The sequence below is a fragment of the Dendropsophus ebraccatus genome, chromosome 2 (assembly GCF_027789765.1).
Source record: "Dendropsophus ebraccatus isolate aDenEbr1 chromosome 2, aDenEbr1.pat, whole genome shotgun sequence".
In the NCBI taxonomy this organism is placed as follows: Eukaryota; Metazoa; Chordata; class Amphibia; order Anura; family Hylidae; genus Dendropsophus; species Dendropsophus ebraccatus.
The window spans coordinates 196,734,713-196,760,879 of NC_091455.1; the positions used below are offsets into that span (position 1 = coordinate 196,734,713).

General features: G+C 41.2%; 1 protein-coding gene across 4 annotated transcripts in view; it reads left to right on the forward strand.

Moving 5' to 3' along the window:
* The first annotated feature begins 543 nt into the window (after window positions 1-543).
* Window positions 544-26,167, forward strand: part of LOC138783824 (macrophage mannose receptor 1-like) — a 56,355-nt gene continuing 30,731 nt past the window's right edge. For 3 of the 4 annotated variants that reach the window (XM_069959025.1, XM_069959026.1, XM_069959028.1), the window contains exons 1-19: window positions 1,980-2,100; window positions 4,355-4,747; window positions 6,152-6,325; window positions 8,344-8,505; window positions 9,404-9,517; window positions 10,271-10,414; window positions 11,487-11,669; window positions 12,756-12,913; window positions 13,010-13,123; window positions 13,671-13,786; window positions 15,031-15,179; window positions 17,281-17,474; window positions 17,759-17,886; window positions 20,159-20,240; window positions 20,720-20,867; window positions 21,056-21,088; window positions 22,190-22,353; window positions 23,376-23,443; window positions 25,170-25,270. In XM_069959025.1, coding sequence (XP_069815126.1) covers window positions 2,043-2,100; window positions 4,355-4,747; window positions 6,152-6,325; window positions 8,344-8,505; window positions 9,404-9,517; window positions 10,271-10,414; window positions 11,487-11,669; window positions 12,756-12,913; window positions 13,010-13,123; window positions 13,671-13,786; window positions 15,031-15,179; window positions 17,281-17,474; window positions 17,759-17,886; window positions 20,159-20,240; window positions 20,720-20,867; window positions 21,056-21,088; window positions 22,190-22,353; window positions 23,376-23,443; window positions 25,170-25,270 — 2,683 coding nt within the window. In that variant the 5' untranslated portion in view covers window positions 1,980-2,042. Of the gene's footprint in view, window positions 632-1,979; window positions 2,101-4,354; window positions 4,748-6,151; window positions 6,326-8,343; window positions 8,506-9,403; window positions 9,518-10,270; window positions 10,415-11,486; window positions 11,670-12,755; window positions 12,914-13,009; window positions 13,124-13,670; window positions 13,787-15,030; window positions 15,180-17,280; window positions 17,475-17,758; window positions 17,887-20,158; window positions 20,241-20,719; window positions 20,868-21,055; window positions 21,089-22,189; window positions 22,354-23,375; window positions 23,444-25,169; window positions 25,271-26,167 lie in introns of those variants that run through there. The other variant, XM_069959027.1, reaches the window with a different exon arrangement.

The following is a 26,167-nucleotide window of genomic DNA, read 5'->3' on the forward strand; positions in this document are numbered from 1 at the left end:
AGCCTAACTGGGGCCTGAACACCGTCAAAAGTGAGATTAGGGGCAAATAATGCGGCTAGGACACGATATGGTGCGGAAGGTTAACTGTGAAAGTTTTCCACTTTGCCTTTTCAGCAATAGTTACCAATGATTCATAGCAAAGAGAAATGATCATTTGGGATAAACTAAAGATTTGTTCTTCTTTAGTGGAACTGTATACTGACTCACGCTTCCCTGTTCACTCTTTACAAATTCCATAGAAGATCTCCAGCTAAACTCGGAATATTTTTTTTAAATCGTCTATTATTATTTATTCTAGTGAAACGAGAACAAGCGGTGTTCTCGACATGATTTTGCAATTCTCTGTTAAAGGAATATTCCCCAGAATATTATACAGATGGGTGGAAGTGCCACCTCTGGGAACCTCAACAACCTTTGGAGGGGGCAAGCGGCAGCAAGATGAGGGGGGGGTGGATTTACTTAGTCTTAACTTAGGCCTCACCCCCTTTTCCCCGGCCAGATTCACCTGTTGCTGAGCATCTGATGACGCTGAAGAGGGCGGCCGGCACTCAGGACGCTCGGAGGGATTCGGCCCGGCCGTCCGAAGACGACATCGCAGACTGAAGATCGGAGACGAGTCGGCACGTGACAGGTATGTATAGCGCACCACACTTCCGGGTACACGGGTGGGGGGGGGGGGGGACACGGGGAAGGGGGCCACTCACAGACATAACATACATTACAAAGTTGTATAACTTTGTAATGTGTGTTATTCTGTCAATAATTTATTACCGCCGCACTACCCCTTTAAAGGAGAAGTCTGGCGTTTTCTAAATGCTGGCAGCCAGCAGGGGGAGGGTTGCAAGTAAAAACTTACCTCTTCCCATGTCCTCAGTGAGCGGCGGGAGTGCCTGCGGGACCTCCCATTGGGCTCTGGGGTGTGCCCGTCATGGACTGGTCACTCAGCCGCTCACTGATTGGCTGAGCAGGCAGTCCATCAGCCGAGACAGGCATTTTCCCCCGAGTCCTGATGTCATCACAACTTGGGGGAAAATGACTTCCGTCGGGGGTCCAGTGGCCAGTCCCGCCACTCGCCGCGGGCACGGGGAGAAGTAACTTGTAATCAATTTCCCCCCTCCCTCTGAAGGCTGACGGCTTTTAGAAAATGCCAGACTTCTCGCTTAATTCTTTATTGACAGTGTGTCCGAGATTTTTTTCAGTTCCAAAGAGGGTGGGGCCTACAAGTCACATGGAGCACATCAGATTGACTTAAAAGTGCCAAAGATTTGTAATTTACTTCTATTAAAAATCTTGAGTCTTCCAGTACTTATCAACTGCTGTAGGCTCTGCAAGAAGTGGAGTATTTCCAGTCTGTGCTCTCTGCTCTCTGCTGTCACCTCTGTCCATGCCAGGAACTATCCAGATCAGCAGCAAATTCCCATAGAAAACCTCTCCTGCTCTCCAGACTTGAAAAAATACCACTTCCTGCAGGACATACAGCAGCTGATAAGTACAGGAAGACTAAAGATTTTTTTTTTCATTCTTTATTTCTTTACATATTTTCCAATATAGCCAAAGTTATCATTATCTCACTTTCCAAATACATAACAACAGTAAAAAAAAAAAAAAAAAAAAAAAAAAAGTTTTTTTTTTAATAGAAATAAATTACAAATCTCTGGCACTTGCTGGCACCAGTTGATTTGAAATAAAAAAAATGGTAAAAAAAAACCTTTAAAATTCCTCAAATCAGCAAATTTTGATATAAGAAATTATTAAGAAACCAAGTATTAAGCAACACCCAGATCATTGTGGATGTGTCATATAGACAGGAGCGGGGCTTTCTGACTAGATAGTTTTGCATCATAAAGAGAAATTAGCTTATGAATGTGGTTAGGACTGGGAGGTCCTCCTGGTTTAATCTCACATGTGACAGGATATTCTTTTTTTTATATATATAGAGAGATCACATTTAATACACTCTTCTCTTGGACTGTACTTTGGCTTTCTTGGTGCTGTTATACATTGTTCCTTTAAGAATTATAAAGAATAATGAGATATATACAATGACTGCCTTCATATTACTTGTACTTCTGAACCTATTGGGGCCTTGCTCTCTGCTGGGTGAGTAATCCTGAATTTACATTTCCAATAGTGCTGGTTATTAAAGGGGTATTCCAGCGAAAATCTTTTTCTTTCAAATCAACTGGTGTCAGAAAGTTATATAGATTTGTAATTTACTTCTAATTAAAAATATCAAGTCTTCCCCTACATATCAGCTGCTGTATGTCCTGCAGGAAGTGGTGTTTTTTTTCCAGTCTGACACAGTGCTCTCTACTGCAACCTCTGTCCGAGACAGGAATTGTCCAGTGCAGGAGAGGTTTTTTATGGAGATTTGCTGCTGCTCAGGACAGTTCATGCAGTAGGAACGTATATAAACGTTCTTGACAGTGAAGGGGCTTTAATGTGTGCGGGCTGTTTAAATACGATCGGTCTCGAGTAACCGGGTCTGGAGGTAATGACAGGCAGGCACAATCCCGCAGCTGCCTGTCATTAACCCCTTAAACGCTGGGATGCATAGCGATTGCGGAGTTTAAAGGGGTTATCCAGTGCTACAAAAACATGGCCACTTTCTTTTAGAGACAGCACTGCTCTTGTATCCAGTTCAGGTGTGGTTTGCAATTAGGCTCCATTCACTTCAATGTAACTGAGCAGCAAAACCCCGCCCAAGCTGGAGACAGGAGTGGTGATGTCTCTGAAAGAAAGTGGCAGTGTTTTTGTAGCTCTGGTTAACCCCTTTAGGGTACAAACCCACTTGACGTATTTGCTGCGTGAATCAGTCTTAAAAATAAGCAGGCAAAACGCAGGTTGGCTTTATACAATTGTTCTGCGTTAAAATACGCAATTGCATATTTTTGAAGCGTGAAGCTACATGCGTTTTTCGCACAGGTTGTTAACAACTGATGCTTTGCTAACAACAAGCTTCACGCTTCAAAAATACGCAATTGCGTATTTTAACGCAGAACAATTGTATAAAGCCAACCTGCGTTTTGCCTGCTTATTTTTAAGACTGATTCACGCAGCAAAAACGTCAAGTGGGTTTGTACCCTTAAGGAAGTCAGTGACAGGATAAGCACCTGTCACTGACTGATCGTAACCCAAGGCATGGCTGTGGGGGTTCTGATCACTTACCCTGACAGGGTAAAACACTTACCTCTCTCCTGTCGGATCTGCAATCTGTACTCAGGCAGACTCTATGTACTGATCGCCGATAGTACTGATGCAATGGCATAGTATTGATCAGTATATGCAATCTAATCATTGCATATATTAGTCCCCTAGGAAGTGTGTAGAAAAAAGAAAAGGTTTTAAAAAATATAATAAAATTTTTTATAAAATAAAGCCCAAATAAAAGTTTAAATGACCTCTTTTCCCATTATACAAATAAATATATGTATATATAAAAAATAAACGTATTATATATTGTAGCTTGTGGAATTGTTCGATCTATTAAAATATAACAACATTGTTCCTGCACTATGAACGGCGCAAACGAAAAAAAAAACCCAAAAAAACAAAACAGGATTGCTGATTTTTTTAAAACTACATAGAAAAAAATTAATAAAAAGCAATCAAAATTTTTTTTTTTTCTTACACCAATATGATACTAATAAAAACTAGAGACCATGGTCCAAATAATGATATCCCCATCAGCCCTGAGCGTTATGGCTCTTAGAAGGAGAGGAGGATGATTGCTTCAATTTGACCTGGACTTCCGTGCATCAATGACCTTGGTCCTGAAGGGGTTAATAAATTATGGCCGTAAATAATGTTAACAAACATTCTTAACGGATGTTATTTTGAAAACAACAGTCGTTATTTTGCCTAAATAGATGTCGTGTAAACATAACCTAAGGGTGCCTTTACACAGAGAGATTTATCTGACAGATTTTTGAAGCAAAAGCCAGGAACAGACTATAAACAGAGAACAGGTCATAAAGGAAAGACTGAGATTTCTCCTCTTTTCAAATCCAGATATATCTCTGTGCAAAAATCTGTCTTGTTTATGGTTATACATCTCCTTTCATTCCTTCTCCCCTTTGTGGTTGAACTTGATAAGCATGTGTCTCTTTTTCAAATATACTGTGCAACTATATAATCAGGTAATAAAAAAAATGCAAAACAAAATAATTGAAACTGCTAAAACAAACACAAAAAGAAAAGTTAAAAAAAAAAAAAAAAAAAAAAAGCTGTACGGTAAAAGCTAAAGTATCTAAAACAGAAAGGAATCGTTCATTGTCCCTGCCACCAGCAACGAAGCCAATTTTACCAAAATTGGGCAGCAAAAGGTATTTATAAAAATAATCTTATTTTTCAGGTCTCAAAACCTTTTTAATCTACAATGAGTCCAGCAAGCGATGTCTACGAGCAGAGAACCCTGCGCCCATCATGACCAAATGTGATGAGAACTCTATCATGCAGAAATTTCAATGGATTTCTACTGAGCACCTTCTAAATGTAGGGACATCACAATGCCTGTCTGTATCTTCTCTAGCGGAAGGATCAGCAGTGACGCTGAGCACATGTGACGGCAACAGCGACCTCCAGAAATGGGAATGTAAAAATGGGACGTGGTTAGGAATCCAGAAAGCTGATCTGTACATGTCCTACAGAGACAAAATAAAATTGGCACTCTTTTCAGGGACAGACGACTGGAACCAATGGAAAATCTATTCTACTGATGACGCTTTATGTGCTAATTCCTATGAAGGTAAGGAGAGTGTTACCATGTGATTTAAAGGGCATGTTCACAGTGTGTATTTCTAAGGCTTTATTCAAGCAACATTTTTTGAGACAAAAAAAAAATATTTTGATCATTAAGGCCGGTTTCACACAATGTAAGACACCGTCCGTGTCACGGTCACAGAATAGCCAGTGTCAATGAAGTTCATCCTGGCTGGTACTACAGTACCAGCCGGATGAAGTTCATTTCTTTTAAATTGGGATCTGGGCGGATTCGGGTGTGCCCACATTCTAATTACCCATAGCACACAATGAAAATTGTGGCTGGAGCCGCACTTTACATTGTCTGCTCTGTCAGTTTTGTGCAGCTGCTATTCAATGAATAGCAGCCGTACAAAACTGACATGTCAGTTTTTCTTACGGCCGCAAGGAATCCCAGCCAAAGTGTATACAGAGTGTATACACTCCGTTCGGGATTCCATAGACTTCAATGCAATGTATGTTTTTAATAAATCACGGCTAGTGTTGCGATTTGCAACAACGGCTGTGATTAATTGAAAATATAAGCTGTGTGAACTTACGCTGCGTTTGCACAGAGTGATAATTCGCCCGATCGTACAATCAACGATTTCGAAGTAACAATTTTTTTTATAACGATCAGCGTTTAGACGGAACAATATATCGTACGGAAAAATCGTTTTGTGATCGTTTTGCAATCGCTTAAGCCTATCTCACACATAGGTTAAATCGGTGAGCGACTGTTTACACGGAACGATCTGCAAATTTTTTGCGAAGAACATGTTGTAAGATCAAAATTAACGACTTCTTGGTCGTCGCTTGATCGTTCGCTGCATTTACACATACGATTATCGTTCGAATTTGATCATTATTGTGCAAATTCAAACGATAATCGTTCCGTGTAAACGCAGCATTAGCCTAATGCTGTTAATAATTATCATCATTAGAGATGAGCGAACTTTTCAAAAGTTGTGTTTGAACGCTGGATAACCCCTTTATTATGGACGCTGTATCAAGTGATTTTTTAAAAATTAAAGGGGTACTATGTAACATGATGGGCGCAGATTGCAAGTGCCTTATCAAGGACTTAAAGGGGTTATCCAGTGCTACAAAAACATGGCCACTTTCTTTCAGAGACAGACCCACTCTTGTCTCCAGTTCAGGTGCAATTTGCAATTAAGCTCCATTCACTTCAATGGAACTGAGCAGCAAAACCCCGCCAAAGCTGGAGACTAGAGTGGGGCTGTCTCTGGAAGAAAGTGGCCATGTTTTTGTGGCGCTGAATAACCCCTTTAAAGAGTGTTTCCCATTGGACAGAATTTTTCATAATAATATATATATATATTATATTGATTCTAACATCAGCCCAATGATGCAATATGTTTTGTTGTTGTTTTTTTTCCCTTCCCCATAGAAATATACAGTTTAGGAGGAAATGGTAATGGACAACCCTGCAAGTTCCCTTTCAAATACAAAAACAAAATTTACCTAGACTGTACAGCTGATGGAGACGAAGAAAGAAGATTCTGGTGCTCCACAACAATAAATTATGACAAAGATAAGCTGTATGGTTATTGCCCATCTAAATGTAAGTAACAGGATGTACCTTGATGGAGTTATGGGTTATATTGACTTTCATACACAACCTACTGCTTTGGCTGCAGAAACCCATAAAAAATTATAACACAAGGCAGATTAGACAAGGAGAATTTATTGATATTACCCTAGAAAACTTGCAAGCAGAACACTTGCAATTTTTGTTCAAATATTCAAAAAATGTAAAATAAAAATGCATTTTTTTGAGCAAAACGAGGCTTGTGCCCAAATATGCAACTTTTCAAAGCCAGAAAATGTTTATAGATTAGGTCAGCGTAGAGGTGGGTAGGGTCGGAATTAGTAAAACTAGCCCTGGAGCCAGTCTGTGAGGAGTCTCGATTACAGGCCTGGTTTGCTCTTGGGGTGCACCGCAGCCTGGACACAGTACAGTAGACCTAATGTCTTCCCTAGGCCAGCAGCAATGGTAAAGATTCCCTTGGGTCACACCTTGGTTGGTGGTAGTTGAAGTGCCCTATATTTTACACATGCAGATGACACCAGGGTATTGTTAAATAAGGAGATTTTTGAAAATGGGCAACTTTACTAAACTCAACTTCATCCATAGAATGGAGGTGCAAAAGTTCTGCAACAGTTCCTGAAGGTGGCAGGCAGTGGCTGGTTGTTGGAGTGTTAACCAGTGTGGTACATTCAGCTGTTCTGAGTGCAATGTTACCCTTGTTTGCTTGCACTTGAGGGATGCTATTGACACCAATTGATGAGCGGTGGTAGACATGGTGACTCACAACAGTATAGAGATGTGACCTGGTAGCTATGAGGTTCTGGTCCAAGCCTGTACAAGGTGCTAGAATGAAAACAATGCCAATGTGAAACTTCTCCTCTTTAACTAGGGTTAACACTAGTGTTGAGTGGGTTCTGCAACTTTCCTTAGTATGAATCCATGTTTTCCAGGACTCCTTGAGGCTGCATCCAACTTCTCCAGAGGCCAGGAATCAAGTGCTGAGCAGAAAGTTCCCTCAAGTCTGCTCAACACTAGTTAACACCAATCCATTTGTTCCTCCCCTCATTCTAAGAGCAATTACTTTTTTTCCCCCAGCGTTAGAGTCATTTGAGGGTTGGTTTTATTTGTGGAAGAAATTGTACTTCTCAAGTTCTCTTTAGTATAGGGTGCTAATGAAACTAAATAGAGGAGCTGGGGCACAGTTGTCCTGACTCCTTTACAGTAAGCATCAATGTGCTATGTGGGGGATAATTTGATTGTTTCTAGGGGTCAACGCAGTACATATGTATGGTATTGATCCATTCTATTGGCACTTGATTGCAATAGGCTACCACAAGATGACCAGGGACCTAGTTCAGCACCAAGACCAGGAACACAGAACATAGACTGATGAAGCAAAGGATGAGTGGAAAGGACGAATGTCAATCACAAGCAAAAAGTTTAATTGTTAAATGACTAGAAGGAACTCAGCAGAGAAGAGACGGGTGTGGTAAAAAATCTATTACCAGAGCAGAAGGAACTGAGTTGTGTTCAATCGGTAGAAATAAAGCATAGAATTCAAATACTACATCCTGGCTAATAGTGCAGTCTTAGCCATATTCTACAAATCAAGGACTGCTGAGGTCTGAACATATACGGGCGTAACTTAGCCTATAATAATCGCAGAGTACAGGCAGCCCAGGAATCCTAGCAAAGGCCCTGGGCTACCTGAAGAATGGATGGATGGCTCCCTGTGATCTCGCAGTAGAGAGACGATCCGTGCCACTTCGCCACCAGTAATGTATGGCCAGTCCATTTAAATGCTGCTCTCAGTTTTGACAGCAGCATTTAAATTTATAAAATAACCGACACAGACATCACTCTATGTTGACTATTAGCGGCGCCCCCGGTTGCTGGTAGCAGCTGAAAGACGTCGTGTATCGAAAGAACTCACAAAGTGGTAAGAGGTACTTCATGGTTCTATAAGGTGGTAACATAAAAAATTTAAATATAGCAACATAAAACCTGATTTAAAAAGATAAATTTTTGATGTCACAACTTTTTTTTTTCAGCCAAATTAGGAAGCTTCTGGACAACAGATTCTGTTAGTGGTGTTAACTATCAGATTAACTCCAATGCAGCCCTATCCTGGCATCAAGCAAGAATAAGCTGCCAGCAACAAGATTCCAAACTTCTGAGTATAACCGAGCTACATGAGCAGACCTACATTTCAGGTGAGAACCAAGTTGACTTCCATCATGAAAAACAAAATAGGATCAAAACGGATCCGTTTTTTTTAATGAACACAAAAATAAGGTCGACTACACAAATGCATCAGTTTTTTTCACCCGTTTTTCATCCGTTTTTTGCAATTAGATGAAGAGATTTTTGGACGATTACCGCTTAACTATCCCAAACGACCCCTTTGGTGAATTACCTGACCTTGTTCACCATATCAAACGGAGCAATGATTGTAACTTGTGATCATTCTAAAGCTTAAGGGACCAGGGAACAACAGAAGAATGCGTTATTACCCGTGTAATAGGGCCTTAAGCCTATGTGCCCACCTCAACACATTTACTGTGACTGACATAGTAGAGATAATAAATAAAAACTTCAGGACATGCAATATTAGGCCATGTTCACACATTGTAAGAGACCTACTGCAGTACCGGCCAGGTGATCTTTACCGCTGCTGTATTCGGATGCGGACGCATCTGTGCGCGCCACCATCAGAATTCCCCACTGCACACAATGGAGTGTGCGGCCGGAGCCGCACGCTCCATTGTGGGAACTGACAGGGTTCTCTGTGGCCGCTATTCAATGACATTTCTTGCGGCGCTGCTAGGGATCCCGGCCGGAGTGTATACTATGTGTATACACTCCGGCCGGGATTCCCTCAGCCTTCAGCACCAAGTAAGTTCCGTACTAATCACGGCCGTTGCAACAACGACCGTGATTACTACGGAACTTACGCTGTGGGAACATAGCCTTAGCATTAATCCTGAGCATTTAGTAAAATACAAAAATGGCTCATAATTTGTGTCAGGATTCGACTGTAAACAGGGTTTTTGATGATAACAATACCTGTAACATGATACATGTAATCCATTATGTTATGTTATCTTGTAGGAGCACTGCGTGGACTCACCACAGCCTTATGGATTGGGCTTAACAATCAGGATTCCAATGGCGGCTGGAGATGGGACGATGGAGCTGCTTTCAGATATCTCAACTGGCTTCCAGGTGAATATTGGGACTAATCTTTATGATATCTCTTTATCTGCATTGAATAAGTAATATTAAAGTGTACCTGTCACAAAAGTTTTTATCACTTGGTGTCTGATTGTTCAGACTCTGACCAATCAGGAGAACGAGAGGAGCAAGATGGTACAATAGACCTGCATTACAAGAAGGAACATACTAAGGGCTCATTCACAATTCCAAAACATTTGCCCATAGTTGTGGATCTGCAATTACAGAAAAATGTATATTTTATTGGTTTCTATGTTCCTATTCACACATCCGAAAATTTGCGATTCATGATCTGTGCCCCCATGACATGCCCTAGTGCGGACCTTATTTGCGCCATGGACACACCTCCATTTTTACTTTCCACTTACGGATCCTCAAAAAATATGGACGATACGGATGATACTACCAATGTACTACCGATTTTGGCAGATTGCGGACAGAAAATTGTCGACTCAAAATATGGTCTACAAAAATATACAGACATGTAAATAAGGCCTAAGTGCGAAAATCTCCGGGTTCACTCTTTTGACCTGATAAAATCTGCTAAGTTTTTTTTTTGTGACAGATCACATTTAATATTATGTACACATGTAATTTTAACAAACAGCATAAAATCAATAGTACAAGTAAATATAAAAAAACAACTTTGTAATATATCTTATCAGGTAAAAATGCTTTCTTCACTGTTATCAAATAAAAAATCTGATGAAAAATGTTGTTACCTAAAATTGTGACTTCCTGTAGGAAACCCCTCAGTTGACCCTGATGTAAACTGTGTAACAGTAAATCCTGGGAAAAACACAAAGTGGGAAAGCAAGGAGTGCAAGCAAAAACTGGGCTATATCTGTAAGAAAGACAACAGTCAGACCGCAGACGCCCCCTCTCCAGGTATGAAACAATGATATCGGTAATAATGAAACAACTGTTCGGTATCACTAATTAAGGCCTCTTAAAAGTGCTAGTTCCCAATAACTGGGCTTTACGTGTTGTACTATTCATAACACAGTAGCTGGGGGCAGATATGGAGATTGTTGGGGGATTCAGAGGTTGGACCCCCCACAATCTCTTACTTGTCTATCCTGTGGCTAGGGGACAAGTAAATTTTTCTTGGATTAACCCTTTAGGGTGGATTCACACGTAACGGATCTGCAGCAGATTTCACACTTCAAGTTCACATCGAAATCAGCTGCGAATCCCTTACTGTCACTCTGATAGGATTACATATTTTCATCCTGCTTCAAGTGTGTAAACACCGCCCCCCTTAACCTGCGGCGGCCTGGTGCATACATTACCAATCCACGCTCCGGCTTGCTTCGGGGGCTCCCGGCATCCTGACGTCCCGCTCAGTCAATCAGTGCGCTGTCCGGCCTTTAAATTTTATAGATAAGATGAGAATGGACTTATTTGTATTGAACTACATTAAGATTGGGGAAAAAACGGCCAATAATCGCTTGGTGTAATAGCTTGTGTTAAAAGGCAATGATCAGCCAACTTGCACAATGTCGCCTGATCCATGTCTTTCGACGTGTTGAAAAAAACTTCAACGACATCGGCGGAGTGATAGCTGTAACCTTGAGTAACTGGGGGAGGGCATCAGCAGACTGCTGCTATCTCCTACGGGCTTTAAAGATGGTCCAGGGAGCCTCTCCCGCAGCTCTCTGTGCCCCCCCCCCCCACTTACCACTTGCCATCGGCACATGTAATAGTACCGGAAGCAAGAGGGGAACAAGGAGCAATCGATTGCTAATCTGACAGGTCGGCGCTCACTTGCTCCTCCTCATCGGCCTGTATAATAGGGCCAGTGTATTGTAAAGGCTAAACATAGTGAAAAGTCCAAGAGAGGATGTCACCATATTTTGGGGTACCATGAGTAAGTCAACTGGAGGGAAGAAGAAGCATCACTGATATAGCTGGAATATTCCAATAAACATGTATATATATAATTTTTTCTTTGTTACAGGGACCAGTGACCCCACCTTTTGTCCTTCATCATGGTTTCCTTATAATGGATACTGCTATTACCTGGTTCGTGAAAATAAGACTTGGCAGGACGCCGTGTTATCCTGCAGGAAAGAAGAGAGTGACCTTGCAAGTTTGCACAATATTGAAGAAGTGAGTGCTGTTGCCTTACAGCTTCAGTTTGGTGAGTATGTACTGGTTCACTACAAAGGGCAGTGACATTACGTATTCATAGGACTTTAATGGGGCAGACATTGATCTAATGCTTCATCTAGATCCGCCATACATGGATTACATGTGTAGGTCCACTTATAAAGGAGCCAGCTATTATGTCAAGGGTTAGAAATTATGTCAGGATATGCGTCAGAGGATGTGGGGCAGAATAGGCATTAAATCAATAGACACCCTAAATGTATGGTAGTATTTAGAGATAGAGATGACCGAACAGGGCCGAGGTTCAAGTTCGTATGAACCCGAACCATCAGCATTTGAGTCCCACTGCCTTCCCGTTCCATGGGGAAGGTGGAGACAGCCCGAGTACCGCCTGGAAAACAGGGATACAGCCTATTACCTAAGCTGTATCCCTGTTTTCCAGGCGGTACTCGGGCTGTCTCCACCTTCCCCACGGAACGGGAAGGCACCAGGAGTCAAATGCTGATGTTCGGGTTAGTTTTGGGTCAAACTCGTTAAGGTTCGCTCATCTCTAGAAGTATTGTAGGTGAAATTATTTCCTATTTCTGTTTTGCCCTGCATCCCCTGTAGATTTTTCCAAAATCATTTAAGGGAAACTATAAGTAAGTTAAAGCATAGGGCGCTGAGGATGGTGGGAATTTTCCTTACCTGCATTCTCAGCTCCGTTTCCATGCCATAAGCAGTTTAATCGGTATGCTGATACTCCATTTTGGTAGACTGGGGACGGAACTACCACCCCTAGTGAACCGACCCACCCCCTCCTGCCCCAAGTGCACCAAAACTACTTATTAACAAACTGCTAATTGCGCGGAAACGGCACAGAGGATGAAGGTAAGAAACTTACCATAATCCTCAGAGCCACATGCACCATAGAAATATATCAGCAGGTTAGATACTTGTAACCTCTGGCACAAGCAATGGGCAGTCACTGAGCCAGCAGGGAGTGTTGCGAGATCTGCAATCAGACTGTGAACCGTAGAACTATGAATTGTTATACAATTTCTAGGAGATAGAATTGTAAATGTATCACCATCTAGTGGAGGGTTCATGATAACACATGAATACCATGTTCTTCCAGGAGATGCAGAGTACGTCTGGCTCGGGTTGAATGACTTAAAGACTCAGCTATTTTTTGAGTGGAGCGATGGATCACCAGTGACATATACAACATGGCAGAGAGGAGAACCGTCTCACCTCATTGGAATACAAGAGGATTGTGTTGTGTTATCCACTAAGGTATGACATGGTGAACCTGAGGTCCATGAAGATACAGCTGATGTTAATGTTGTTAGTGATAAGGTATTACCCTCCTTATAATAAATAATTATACAGGACGGACAATGGGCGGACAAGATATGTGAGAAACGGTTTCCATATATTTGCAAAAGAAAATCCCTGCCGAATGATCAAGAACAAGATACTGAGGCTCAGCCTGGATGTGATCAGGTAAAGTACATCATGGCTGACAGGATTTGTTTCTTTTATTCAAGCACATTTTAATATTTAAAGGGTATTCCCATCCCAGTTATCACCTTTTTCATCCACAGCGCACAGGAAATCTGATGCGTTTCGAACGCATGCACACTCTTGGTCATTGATGAAGCACACAATAAAAGGACAAAGTAGTGAGGGACTACTTCATATACAAGCTAGTGGAGGGAGAAGGAAAAAGTGATCTGTGGTAACTAGGAAGTTACTAAGGGCTAGACTGCAGTGTCTCCTAGGAAATATAGCTGCTTCCTGGTCATATGATCGCACTGACTGTGATGATCCCAAACCTGTAGAAAGGTCAACAAATAGACTAAAACAGTCAAAGATTACACTGGAGGGGGCTGTTTTCCCATAGATAGTGTTAAAATGATGGTGTATATTAGGCTAGGGGTTTATATCATTTTTCTATTTTGAGGGATAATACACCTTTTCCTCCATCTCAGTAGTTCCTGCAAATGGAAATAATAGAACACTGATTTATAATCCTTTCATGTGTGACCAGGGTTGGAAGAGATACGGATCCTACTGCTATCTAATAGGGGAATCGCTCAGTACTTTTGCAGAAGCGAACAGCACATGTAACCATCATGGAGCCTTCCTGATGACTATTGAAGACAGGTGATTATTATATCTACCTATAGCATCTTTGGTTATTACTTATGGCTATATGGTTATGGTTTGGGGAGCAGGGTGGAGAAAAAACAGCTATTATGTCACTGTTCCTTGAGATCCCATCATTTGTGAAATCATTTGTTGCCATTGATTGTGACTTCTAAGGTGGTAAACTGTGCATGGGGTACATGTGGGTGCTGTATGAGTAGAGCTATTCTGTCCTATGAGCAGAGGACAGGGGAAAAAAAGATTTGGACACATGGACATATGTAGAGATCAGAAAAGCGAATCTGATAAATCAGGATTCGCTGCGAATCGCTCTGCCAATTCGCTTCGTTCTGCGAAGCGAATTCCCGACAATTTAAGGAAATTCGCAAACAAAACAAAATGGCGGCAGCACATGCTGCCTGGAGCATCACTGGGTGGGAGAAAGGGATTAACCATAATCCCTAGTGCCCATCCAATCAGCTGCAGGCCCCTCTGTGATGTCAGCACCCCCCCACTATATAAGGTTATAAGGTTCGGTAACGGAGGTGGCCAGTCAGCTGTGTGTGGAGGAGAAAGCAGGATGTCAGCAGGCAGTTACAGCAGAGCAGGGAGAGACTAACAGAGGGATATAGGGACAGAGAGGAGAGGAATGGCGGAAAATGGATGATTGACTAACTGATTGACTTTTCTTTTTAAATTGTGATTTTTCAATTTATGACACTTATACAATAAAATGCTGTAACAAATTCCCCCTTCTGTAATAGTCCCAGTACTGTAGCTACTATAGTTTTTGCTGTTTTAAGGAACTTCGTTAAGTTTTGATTTGTGAATCTTAACAAGTTTGACCAAAATTTTGCGAACCTCGTGAAACGAATTTCCGTCTGCTTCACTCATCTCTAGACATTTGCTATTGAAACCGTAATTTAATTATGTACTTAAAGGACTAAGAGGACTTAAAAAAGCACTCCAGATTTACTTTATTATTGCTCAAATAATGCACTTATACTATTACTATTCCTGCAGTGTTATCTGTTTCATCCCAGCTCAGATGCATCTCTATATTTCACTATTGCTGCTGCAACATTTCCAACAAATAAAAGCCTGATATCTTTACACATTGTCTTTGCCATTATTAGAGGATTGTCATATCCTTGGCATTCACTTGTACTGGCAAAGACATTTTAGCGCCACAGAGTACAATGTACTTTATTTAGTCTTTTGTCTGGAGCCAAAAATAAAAAAATTTTGGCTTCTCACTGCAGGTTTGAGCAGGCCTATTTGACAAGTCTGATTGGATTCAGGCCAGAGAAATATTACTGGACAGGACTATCTGATATGGAGGATAGCAACACTTTTAAATGGGCCAACAGGCAAAAAGTTTTGTACACACACTGGAACGCAGACATGCCAAGTAAGTCCTGTCTCCACTCTATGGTGCTCTGATCATGCTGACTGTTCATGCAACTACAGTTTAACTTTTTGCCAACCAAAATGTTGTTAACCACATTGTACTGCATGTATTCTTTTGCCAAGCCTTCAAACTCGACACAGGTTTTCATTGCTATTATAATAATATTGAAATTCACAATACATAGTGTGTCCTCCATTGTGTTATCAGAGTACCACCCCATCGTTAAAAGGGTTAAACTATCGATCTCTCTTCTCCTTTAAGATTTTCCCACTCCGATTCTGACATGTTATATCAAGGGACAAACTACTTCCTCTAGCATCCATTGTTGAGATAAACCACCCTCAATGAGATCCGTTATTAAACTATTCCACAGGAGCCACCAAATTATACCGGTCTTTGTCAACTTTTGAGAATATGTGTCTGTCTTCCTTCTGCATGTCGCATGCCATTTCTATTCTTTATTAATTATTAATCTTACTTTGAGCTCTACAACTTCCCACCTTCTGTAAAGCTTGAGAATTTAAACTCAGGAAACAAGTCTAATGATCTAAATATTTCCACTCCAAAGAAACTGCTGCAAAGGCACAAAAGTTACTAAGGTGATAAAAAAATAAAATAAAAATTTCCCCCTGCCATTCCTCACAAATGTTATCCAGCTATCTCTGATGTTTGCTGGTATTGTGGAGGGGCAGAAGGAACCTTGACTGGTGGGGATTCCCTTATCTGAAACTTTTTTGGGATGCAGTGCTCAGGGTTCCACAGGAGGTTACTGGAACTATAATTCCTATTATAACATAGTCCACTCTCCTGTTTATGTTTGATGTGGTGCAGTCCCTTTCCAGAAACTTCTTGCAGGCAGATAAACCTGTTATTCCTCAGTAATGGAAAAATGGTGCCCTTTGGAGGAACGAAGTGCTAAAGTAATTTGCATTTAGCATCCAGGAAAACTAATGGCCTCAACCCTTTTTGAGATTGACTTTCACACCTCCACCTGGTTCCCCTGATCTACCGTCCAAGCTTCAAAGACTCTAATTGGTTAGTTGCTCCTTGCCCTACATTTAGGTTATTATGTAACTTCCCCTTGCCCAATGTTTCCATGCAATCTAGTGGTTCTACATTGGTTCTACAACTTTGAATCTCCATGGCTGCTTCTTGGACCACCTCTTTACCTCTCCCTCCTTTTTATTCCAAGACTAAGTCTGCAGGATGGAGCTTGGTTCTTCGCTTGGTGCAAATTCATTGTTGGGTCAAAATTTATTTTATTTACCACAATTTTAACCAGAATTAGCCAATTGTAAAGGAAAGCATAGGTTTTTGTGCATATTCTATTCTGTAGGGATAGTGATACATGGATAACGTATTTAAATTGCTGAGAATTCAACTAAAGTGGTAGGAGTTAAGAAAAGATGTAAACTAGTTAAGAAAACAGGTTTAAAGGCTCTGACTGCAAACTGTCTTTTTTTGTCCGTTTAATGGCCGCTTTTTTGGATGGCGTCCATTACTGGTGGAATAATGGCTGTTGTTTTAAAATAATGTCCATTGTTTGGCTGCAGAATGACGACCATCCAAAAAGCGGCCATTAAACGGCCAAAAAAAGACGTTTGGTGGTCATAGCCAAACTGTGCTACCTGGTGTATGCACCTGCTGGTAAGTCAGCACATGCGCTGGTCATTAGTTATGTTGTGTCCTGGATGGGTGCCTTTCCTTATGGGCACTGATGAAAACCATTGTCAACATGACCCTCAGTTGACAAGCCTCATTGCAATACCATCTTGTGAAGTTTGCATCATAATGAGGTCCCTGGAGGCCTCATTTAAGTCCACAAAATTTATCCACAACTGCGGCCAAATTTAGAACCCATTGGTTTCTGTGGCCTCATTCACAAAAAAATTATGAACAGCAAGGGTTGTCCTATCAAGAATTGTCCTAGAGTCTTTATCCACCATAGTAAATAGCTTCCAAAAAGAACAGCAGCTCTTAGGTTGCACTGACCAAAACCTTTTTATCTGAATGGAACCAAGTAATTCTACATCTTCCATGCAATTGCTGCTGGTGATCGTTTGTTTGTTTTTTTGGCAAAATTTTTTATTAAATTTCATAGACAGAAGACAGGGCTGCGTCGCTGTGAGAACTGGAAACAAAGCGGGATTATGGGATGTTATCAACTGTGAAGAAAAGACTAAGTATGTGTGCAAAAAGTTAGCACAAGGAGCGACACCACCGCCTGTCCCAACAACAACAGCAGAGCCAACATGTCCAACCAATTGGACTTCATCAGGAGATGCATGCTTCAAGGTAAGGAAATCTCTCAATGTAAGAACTTAAAACCGTATATATTGTCCGGCTGTTCCAGTTTTGGATGGGGATACAATTACATGTTAGGACTCCCTACGAATAGGGTGACAAACCAATGGATAACAATGCTTAACATTTTTGAACTAGGTTCTCTTCAAATGAAGGGAGATCTCAGAAGTCTGCAGTGCTGAACTGTAGCTTGGACCTTTAGGGAGTTAAAGGATAAAAATAATTGAATTGAGAATTAAAAAAAAATAATAATTCACGCTTTGGTTTTCCAACAGCATTATTCTTCAGAAAATTATGAAAAAAGGACCTGGTTAGAAGCCAGAGATTTTTGCAGAACTGTAGGAGGTGACTTGCTCAGTATCACAAGCAGGGAGGATGAGACAACAGTATTTTCTTTGATGGGGTAAGCAGTGACTTCCTTGTAAGTACTCTCATATGGAAGAAACACGCTTTACAACAATGAATGAATTCATTAACCAACAAATGAAAAACCTACTCACAAAGGGGAGATTTATTAAGGATGCGCCCCTGGTGTACACCAGAGAGAAGGAGCAGATTCTTGCCTTCTCTCTGGCGTACGCCAACCGTAACCCCCGCTCACCTGATGGGCAGGGGGTGTGTCAAGGCAGAGAGGAGGTGGGGCCTCCTCCCACACCTAGTTTGCCTGTTCCAGATGAAAAATTGCGCAATTCCTGTCTGGCGAAGGGTCGGCTAGCTGTACTAAGAGGCGTGCACTTCTTAGTAAATCTGGCCGGGTAAAAGGGGGTGGGGTTTTATCTAAGACTGCTGTACAAGTATGTCAGTCTTGAAAAATACCCCCCCCCCCCCCCCTTAATTTTTAATTTTAAAAAAGGCCATTTTCCCTGTGTCAAGGCTGTAGCGGAGTTCCATGCTCCGGACAGCCACTGCTGCCCCACGTGTTTCTTCAGCCCCACAGGGCGCCTCACGTGTCCGTGCTCCTGCTCGCTCTCTCTGGCATCCTCACTGTCGGCTTGCGCGCCCCCGCCACTTAGGGTGCGAACGGGGCCCTCCGCAGAAATTTACAGGGACAGTAAATCCCTAATTAGTAGTTGCACCAACACCTCCCTATAAATTCTTGCCCTGCCCTATCCTTAGGCTGCATTCACACATTCTGTGAAGTTGTCCGTGCATACGGATCTGTGCACAGGGGCAGATTTATAGCCCATTGCTTTGTATTGGGCTATTCACATGTTCAGTGTTTTCAGGGATCTCTAATCCGTTCTGTTTAAAAATAAGACATGTTTTAACTCACAACGGAAACACAGATCTGATAGAAATCAATGACATCCGTGTTCATCCGTGAAAAACACGGATGTGATGTAATCAATGTAATTTAAAATGCTTTAAAACAGATTCGTGAAAAAAAAAAAAGGACACGGATGCAAAACGGATGACAAAACGGACTGTTTTGCACGGATCACGGAGGTAGCTAGCAGACCACAATCATGGACCAGGAAAAACACTGAACATGTGAATGCAGCCTTAGGCTATGTTCCCACAGTGTGAGGGACCGGCTGTTCCGTGACCCAGCCGGGTCATGGAACGGCCGGTCTCTGAAAAGATCATCCCGGGTGCTACTGCAGTATCGTCCGGATGGTCTTTCACGCCGCAAAGTTCTGATGTGTCCGGGATCCAATAGAAGATAAGGCAGCGTGTATTTTCATACAAAGTACGGCCATGGTTGCCCATTGGAACAACGGCCGTACTTTTACGAAAAGATACGCTGTGGGAAGATAACCTTAGTGTTGGAGCCTCTGCATGCTTCCCATAGTGTGCGGTCTCAGCTCACTGTGTTTTCTGCTTGTGTTTCCTGCTGGTGTTCCCTGCCCGTGTATCCTGCCTGTGTACCCTGCTCTTTGGTCCCAGCCAGCTGAGTATCCAAATACTGATACATCTAATAAATGGAAAATATTCAAATCCACATTAAATAACTGTACTGCTAAATTTATTCCTATAAAAGGACTATCAATGATGACAAAAGGGCATTAAAAAATACAAATCAGAGATGTAAGCTGTATACCTTAAAAATTTATAAAGAGGTAAAAAAAATGTAAAAAGGTATAAACAAAAGAATGGTGGATCGTGAGGTAGGTGTGGTTAGTGCAGAGGGAGGCGGGGCCAGTGCGTGAAATGTACTGAACTGGCTTACTATAGATATGGTCCAAGATAAATTAAATAAACTTAATGTAACCAAAGCTCCATGGCCTGATGGATTACACCCCAGAGTTCTTAGGGAGCTCAGTACTGTATGTTCTTTACCCTCGTTTGAAATATTCACCGATTCTTCAGTTAATGGTATTGTGCCGAGGGACTGGCGTAAGGCAAATGTAGTGCCGATCTTGAAAAAGGGTTCTAGGACTTCCCCAGGTAACTATAGACCCGTAAGCTTAACGTCCATCGTGGGGAAAGTATTCAAGGGGCTTATAGTGGACTACATAGAGGAATATATAGGGGGTAACAGTATTATAAGTGATAACCAGCATGGCTTTACTAAGGACAGAAGTTGTCAAACCAAACAAATGTTTTTTGTTTTGTTTTTTATGAAGAAGTGAGTAAAAACCTGGACAGTCCTTTTATATTAGCATATACCAGTAGAATGCAGCCTGTACATAGTCACTAGATAAATGTATTCATGTATTTTTTTCTTTCTACAGAATTAGCAGACCAAAGCCTACGTGGATTGGTCTAGTGCTTAATAATTTGGATGAAGGTTTCACATGGTCAGATGGCACTCCTGTAAGTATTGCCTCGTATATTATTCAACAATTATGATCACAAATATTACTGACTCTGTTCAGACCTTGTTTTCCACTACTGTTGCTAATAGATACACCCTTCGCAAAAGCCTGTACTCCAAGTGTAAGTGGTGATGTAGTCGTACTTAAGTTTTGCCACTAGATGTCGCTAGAATGTATATCCTCTACCTATGTATTGCACAGCTGTAGTACTCAAAGGGTTATTGTTGTTTGTGATTTGTACACCAATTAAAGCTCTTTCTTCTTATTGAGGAGTAAGGAGTAAGGTATCACTCTTAAAATACTAAGGAGGAGATTTATCAAACTGGTGTAAAGTAAAATTGGCTCAGTTGCCCCTAGCAACCAATCAGATTCCACCTTTCATTTTCCAAGGAATCTGTGGAGGGGGTCCTTATTTTTTTTTTGTTTATCTGTTTTTTTTACACAAATGCATTTACCATATGTAATTTTTTCTATTAGTTGAATTATAAAAACTGGTACTTTATGGAACCCAACAATCTCAATGGAGAGGAGTTCTGTGGGATGCTGTATAAAAATGGCCATAGCAATGGTTGGAATGATATAGCCTGCGATCATTTATTTCCATGGGTTTGTAAGCTAAAAAAAGGTAAATACCTATCAAAGTAAAACAGTATATATATATATATATATATATATATACATACATACACACACACACACACACACACACACACACATATACTTAATTAAGTATACTAATGGAAGAGATATAATTGCCAGTGTGCAATTGATACAGATTGTTTCTAACGCTTACTTTTTCCTTTTTATGTCTAGGAGCAGTATTAAAAGAAGAACCAAAACCTACTGGTAAGCAATGTAGTTTTCATTCCTAAACCTGATCAATCAATCACTGTTATGATATAGGCATGAAAAATCCCACTAAATGGATATAGACCTCAGAAGAAACCCCCTAAAGTGATACAGATATGATGACAAAATCTGAAAATCAGCTGCTGATGTATCCACGCTCAGATCGGCATGGACTTTTTAAGATAATCTATCCTGTGTGTGCAAATCACTATATCTGGCCCTTATTTATCTTGTATATGGCATTGTATCTTGTATTTGGCATTGTATATGGCATCAGCTGTGTCTGTCTCTTATTGCAGCCTGTGTGTGTTGCCAGGCACTCTCCCTCCCATCAAGCCCTAGCAGGTCCAGACCTGTGCACTTGTATTTTTTTTTTTTTTTGTATTTTAAGTGTTTTATCTTGGCGTTTTTGTTCTGTATGTTTAATAAAGAAGTCTATATTGCACTATTAGGCCATGTTCACACAACGTAAGTTTTATATTAATCACGACCGTTGTTGCCGATTTGCAACAATGGCTGTGATTAATACAAAACTTATGTTGCGCTGCACTCAATGAGATCCCGGCCAGAGCATATACACAAGGTATACTCTCCGGCCGGGATACCCAGTGAAAACTGACATGTCAGTTTTGTGCGTCCGCTATTCATTGAATAGCGGCCGCATAAGCTTGACAGGTCACACAATGGAGAGTGCAGCTTTGGCCGCACTCTCCATTGTGTTAAAAAAAAAAATTCTTTCAAAACAGCACCGCACCTGTCCACAGATTGTGTGTGGTATTAAAAGTCACACACAAACTGAGGACAAGGGTGGCGCTGTGTCTAGAAGGAAGCAGCTTTTTTTTTTCTTATCCTTGAGAACCCCTTTAATATTAATGGTGCCCACGCTATTTAGTTTGCTGGGAATTCCAGGCAAATATGAAAAAAAGCATAGTAGAAAACATAGAACTCTAAACTGCAGGACTAGAAAATACAGATATATAGTATTTACTCACTAGATGCCACTTTGGCAGAAAATATACCAGGAGGTAGACTATGTTTCATACTGTCACCAATATAGTCTTTTTAATATTCTTATTTGTTTCCCCTTTTACATGGCAGAATATGAATTTACAAGTGACGGCTGGCTGATCTACAATGACAGCCAATACTATATTAGCAAGGATGAAATGCCGATGGAGAAAGCGCGAGAATTTTGTAATCGCAACTTTTCCCATCTTGTCACCATTAACAGTGAACCTGAATGGAAATTCCTCTGGAAATATGTGAGTTCTGAATTCTTCTTCTTCTTCTCATTTAAAGGGAATCTGTCAATTTAGGTTTAAACTGCTGACACTGTAAGATAGCAGTTCAGAGACACATGGTACTGTTCAGATATCCTTCTGTGCTTCTATAACATAGAGAAATGCTTTTATTCTCCTGTGCAAAGAGTCAAAGAGGTGTTCCCAAGATTTCGAAGTGCTGAGGGCTGTAACAGCCTTCTCACTCCCCCTTCCATCCCTATCCCTGAATGATTGACAGCTGACAACCAATCAAGCAGGTATAAGAATGGGGGTGGGGGGCGCAAACAAAGAAAAACAGACCAAAAGAGGGTCCAAGAAAAAAAAAACATACTAAAAAATTACTGTAAGTCCAGCAAAAAAAAAAAAAAAAAAAAAAAAAAATATTATAGCTTAAAAAAATGGTCGGTGAACACAATATTAGAGTCCTTTTAGACAAAGCAATTTTTTAGTTTTCTCCGATTAGCGATACATTATGGCATACAAGCCCTTTTGCTAACAACCTGAACCATAATACACAGAACAATAATAAACAATTCTAACAATGAAACAATTGTAATAATGAACGTACATCGCAAGATTACCGAACAATTAACAGCGATTTTATGGTCATCTCAAAAGATGGGATCAACGATACACAAACAGATTTTGGTTAGTCGTTTAATACACACAAAAAGATAACTCACATAATAATCTTTCCGTATAATAGGGCCCTTACATTTGTGTGAAACCTAAAGGTTAATACACTTGTAGAATATAATTTCTGGAAATAGGCAGAAATCTGCAGAGAAATGCACAGCAACAAGGATGGATTTTTTTTTTTTTTGCGACTGCTGGATCATGATCTCAGCTGCTTGGAGTCACAACCCGACTCCATTTACTTATATTAGTTGTGGAGTTGATCAGATCAGGCTCCAGACAAAAAAAAATATATAAAAAAACTACAACATGGACGTCATGTGTGTACTGAGCCTTACTTACCTTGATCTTCTCTTTTTCATTTCTAGATAGCAAACAAGATAAATGAACCATCTTATTACATTGGCCTACATTTGGGACTGGATAAAGAATTTAAGTAGGTGCCTAATGGTGGCTGATATTATCTTTGATTATTGAATGCATATGGCTGATATACTGTCTAGAGCTGTTGTTTACATGGTTGGTATGGATTAGGGATAGTGGGGTGCTAGAAAAAATACAATTCCTTATTTGTGAGTGCCAAATATGTCCGCCAAAAAGATAACCTCCTCGTCTCTCCAGTGAACATAAAAAGTATTTTCAACACTTTAAAGGAGTTTTATACAGTTAGGGTGGGTTCACACTACGGAATTCTCGCGGATAAACTCCGCAGAATTCCGACGGCTGTACGCGCTCACGGTCGCGCACCTTTCCGCCGGCTCCATAGACACCATTTTTTGGGTAGGCTGATTCCGCATTCCGCCGAATGAACTGACATATCAATTCTTTCGGCGGAATGCGGAATCAGCCGGTGCTCCCAATTGAATCTCCGCCCTTCCCAAAGACTCCGCCGCCCACCCAAAGAACTGACATGTCGAATTAACATGTCAATTCTTTGGGCAGACAGCAGAATCTGCCTGAGTATAGAATGGAGTCTAAAGGATGGGCGGAGATTCAAGCAGGAGCGCGGAGGGGGAAGGGGGGGAGCGGCAGAATCCATAGGAAGTTTTCTGCGCGGATTCCATTATGTGAACGCACCCAAAGAATTGACATGTAAATTCTTTGGTCGGAAAGCAGATCTGCGGTAGAAAATTCTGCCATGTGAAAAACAGAGCGGAAATCCCATTGAACACAATGGGACATTACTCTGTACATATTTTACGGGAGGAATTTCAAGTGGAATTTAAGAGCGGATTCTGCTTCAAATTCCTCGCCTATTCCTCAGTGTGCACATACCCTAAAGGTGGCAATCATGGAGTACACTTTTTGTTCAGGACTCAAAATTGTAGTCTACCATGCTTTTGTATCTATGGACCTGCCGTGAGTACACTGAAATACCCCTTTAAAGGAATTCTGCCATTTAACCTCTGACATACAAGCGAAATGCGAAAGACGTGAATGGGCTCTGGGATTCATAATATTACTATATATGCATGTAATCCACAAAAATACAAAAAGTCTAAGCAGCACCAGACCAGGAATGCATATAAATGTGCAGGTGCACGTCTCACCGGACCCAGGTACAAATAGTAATCCAAAAAATACATAAGAGACCACACTTCCATACAAATCTTCACGTTTAATTCACACCAATGCAACGTTTCGACTATGTATGCAGCCTTTCACCCGCCCTTAGGCCAGTTTCACATGTACAGGATTGCAGCCAATTTCACTCAGTACGTTCCGCAGTGAAATCCACTGTGATCCTATGTCTCATCATTTTGGACGGGTTTACATTCTGGCAGCGGATTTTTCATTTTTAGCTGGAAACTGGGTACATGTACCTGGCTCTTCAAGCTGCAATGTCGTGGTCTGGCTGAGCGATCGCCCGCTCAACCAGTCAGTGACTGGGGTGCTATACTGCCCCAGTCATTGATTGGCTGAGTGGGAAATCACTCAGTCGGGGACAAGACATTGCAAATGGAAGTGCTGCAGGACACTGGTGGCTGTCAGCTGGACTCGGGAGCAGCCCTATGGAGCATGGTTATAGGCAAGTTTACTGTTTATTATTTTCCCGCACCCCGCCTTCCTCCTTTTTTTGAATTTGGTGGGACTACTCCTTTAACTGATTTGTTATATTGTGCTTTAACCTTGCCTTAACAGCGTTGTTTATTTGTTGTTAGGTGGATGGATGGTTCTCCAGTTGACTTTGTTGCCTGGAATTCGGAAGAACCTAACTTTGTCAGTTATGATGAGTATTGCACTGAGATGCTGACATCCAGGGGTAATATTGTACTAACATTTCTATATGTAACAAAGTCTTTCTCCACATCTTATAGGAGAAAGAAGATTTTGTTTGTATTTAATTTTTTGCAAACAGTAGTCATATCCTATAAAGGGCACTGTTACTGTAGAATATAACTATACACATCAATATCAATAGCTTGGTTCCTGAACACCTCGGTGTCCGAAAAATTCACTTTTCGAACAAAATTTCCCCCTGAAGTTCGGTACTCAAACATTTTTTGGAATTCAAACAAAATCGGCCGATTACTGTCAGCTGATCTATTGTTCAGCTGACAGTTATTGAGGTGTTCGGGAACAGTATTGGGGATTCCCATCATAATGACAGGAATCTCCACTCTGTTCCTGGCAACAGAGAGAGAGGCAGGAGTGGGCAGCTCCTGCTTCTTTCAGCTGAGGGATTCCCCTCATTATGATGGGAATCTCCGCTTCTTTACAGGGTGTTCCCCGCAGCTGAGAGAGTTTATACAGCCGCCCCCTGCTGCCTCTCTATGGGAAACACCTTGTAAAGACGGGGGATTCCCATCATAATCAGTGGAATTTCCGCTTTTTTACAGGGTGTCCCCCTGCAGCTGAGAGAAGCAGGAGCAGCTCGGCAAGTTTAAACAGCCGCACGCTCCTTCCTCTCTTTTTGGGGAATACAGAGTGGGGATTCCCATCTTTATCATTAGGTTACCACTATATATATACTCAGTGTTATATCCTGTTATATCCTGTTCGCGTGTGTCAACATGCCTCATATCCCCATCCAATTCATTGCTTATCCCATGCATGCGTGATTAGAATTTCCTCTTAACCTTTTACATGCAACCAAATATTTTTTTGCACTGGCATAAAAAAAAATTATATTTATTACGGCAAGTCTAGAGTTTAATAT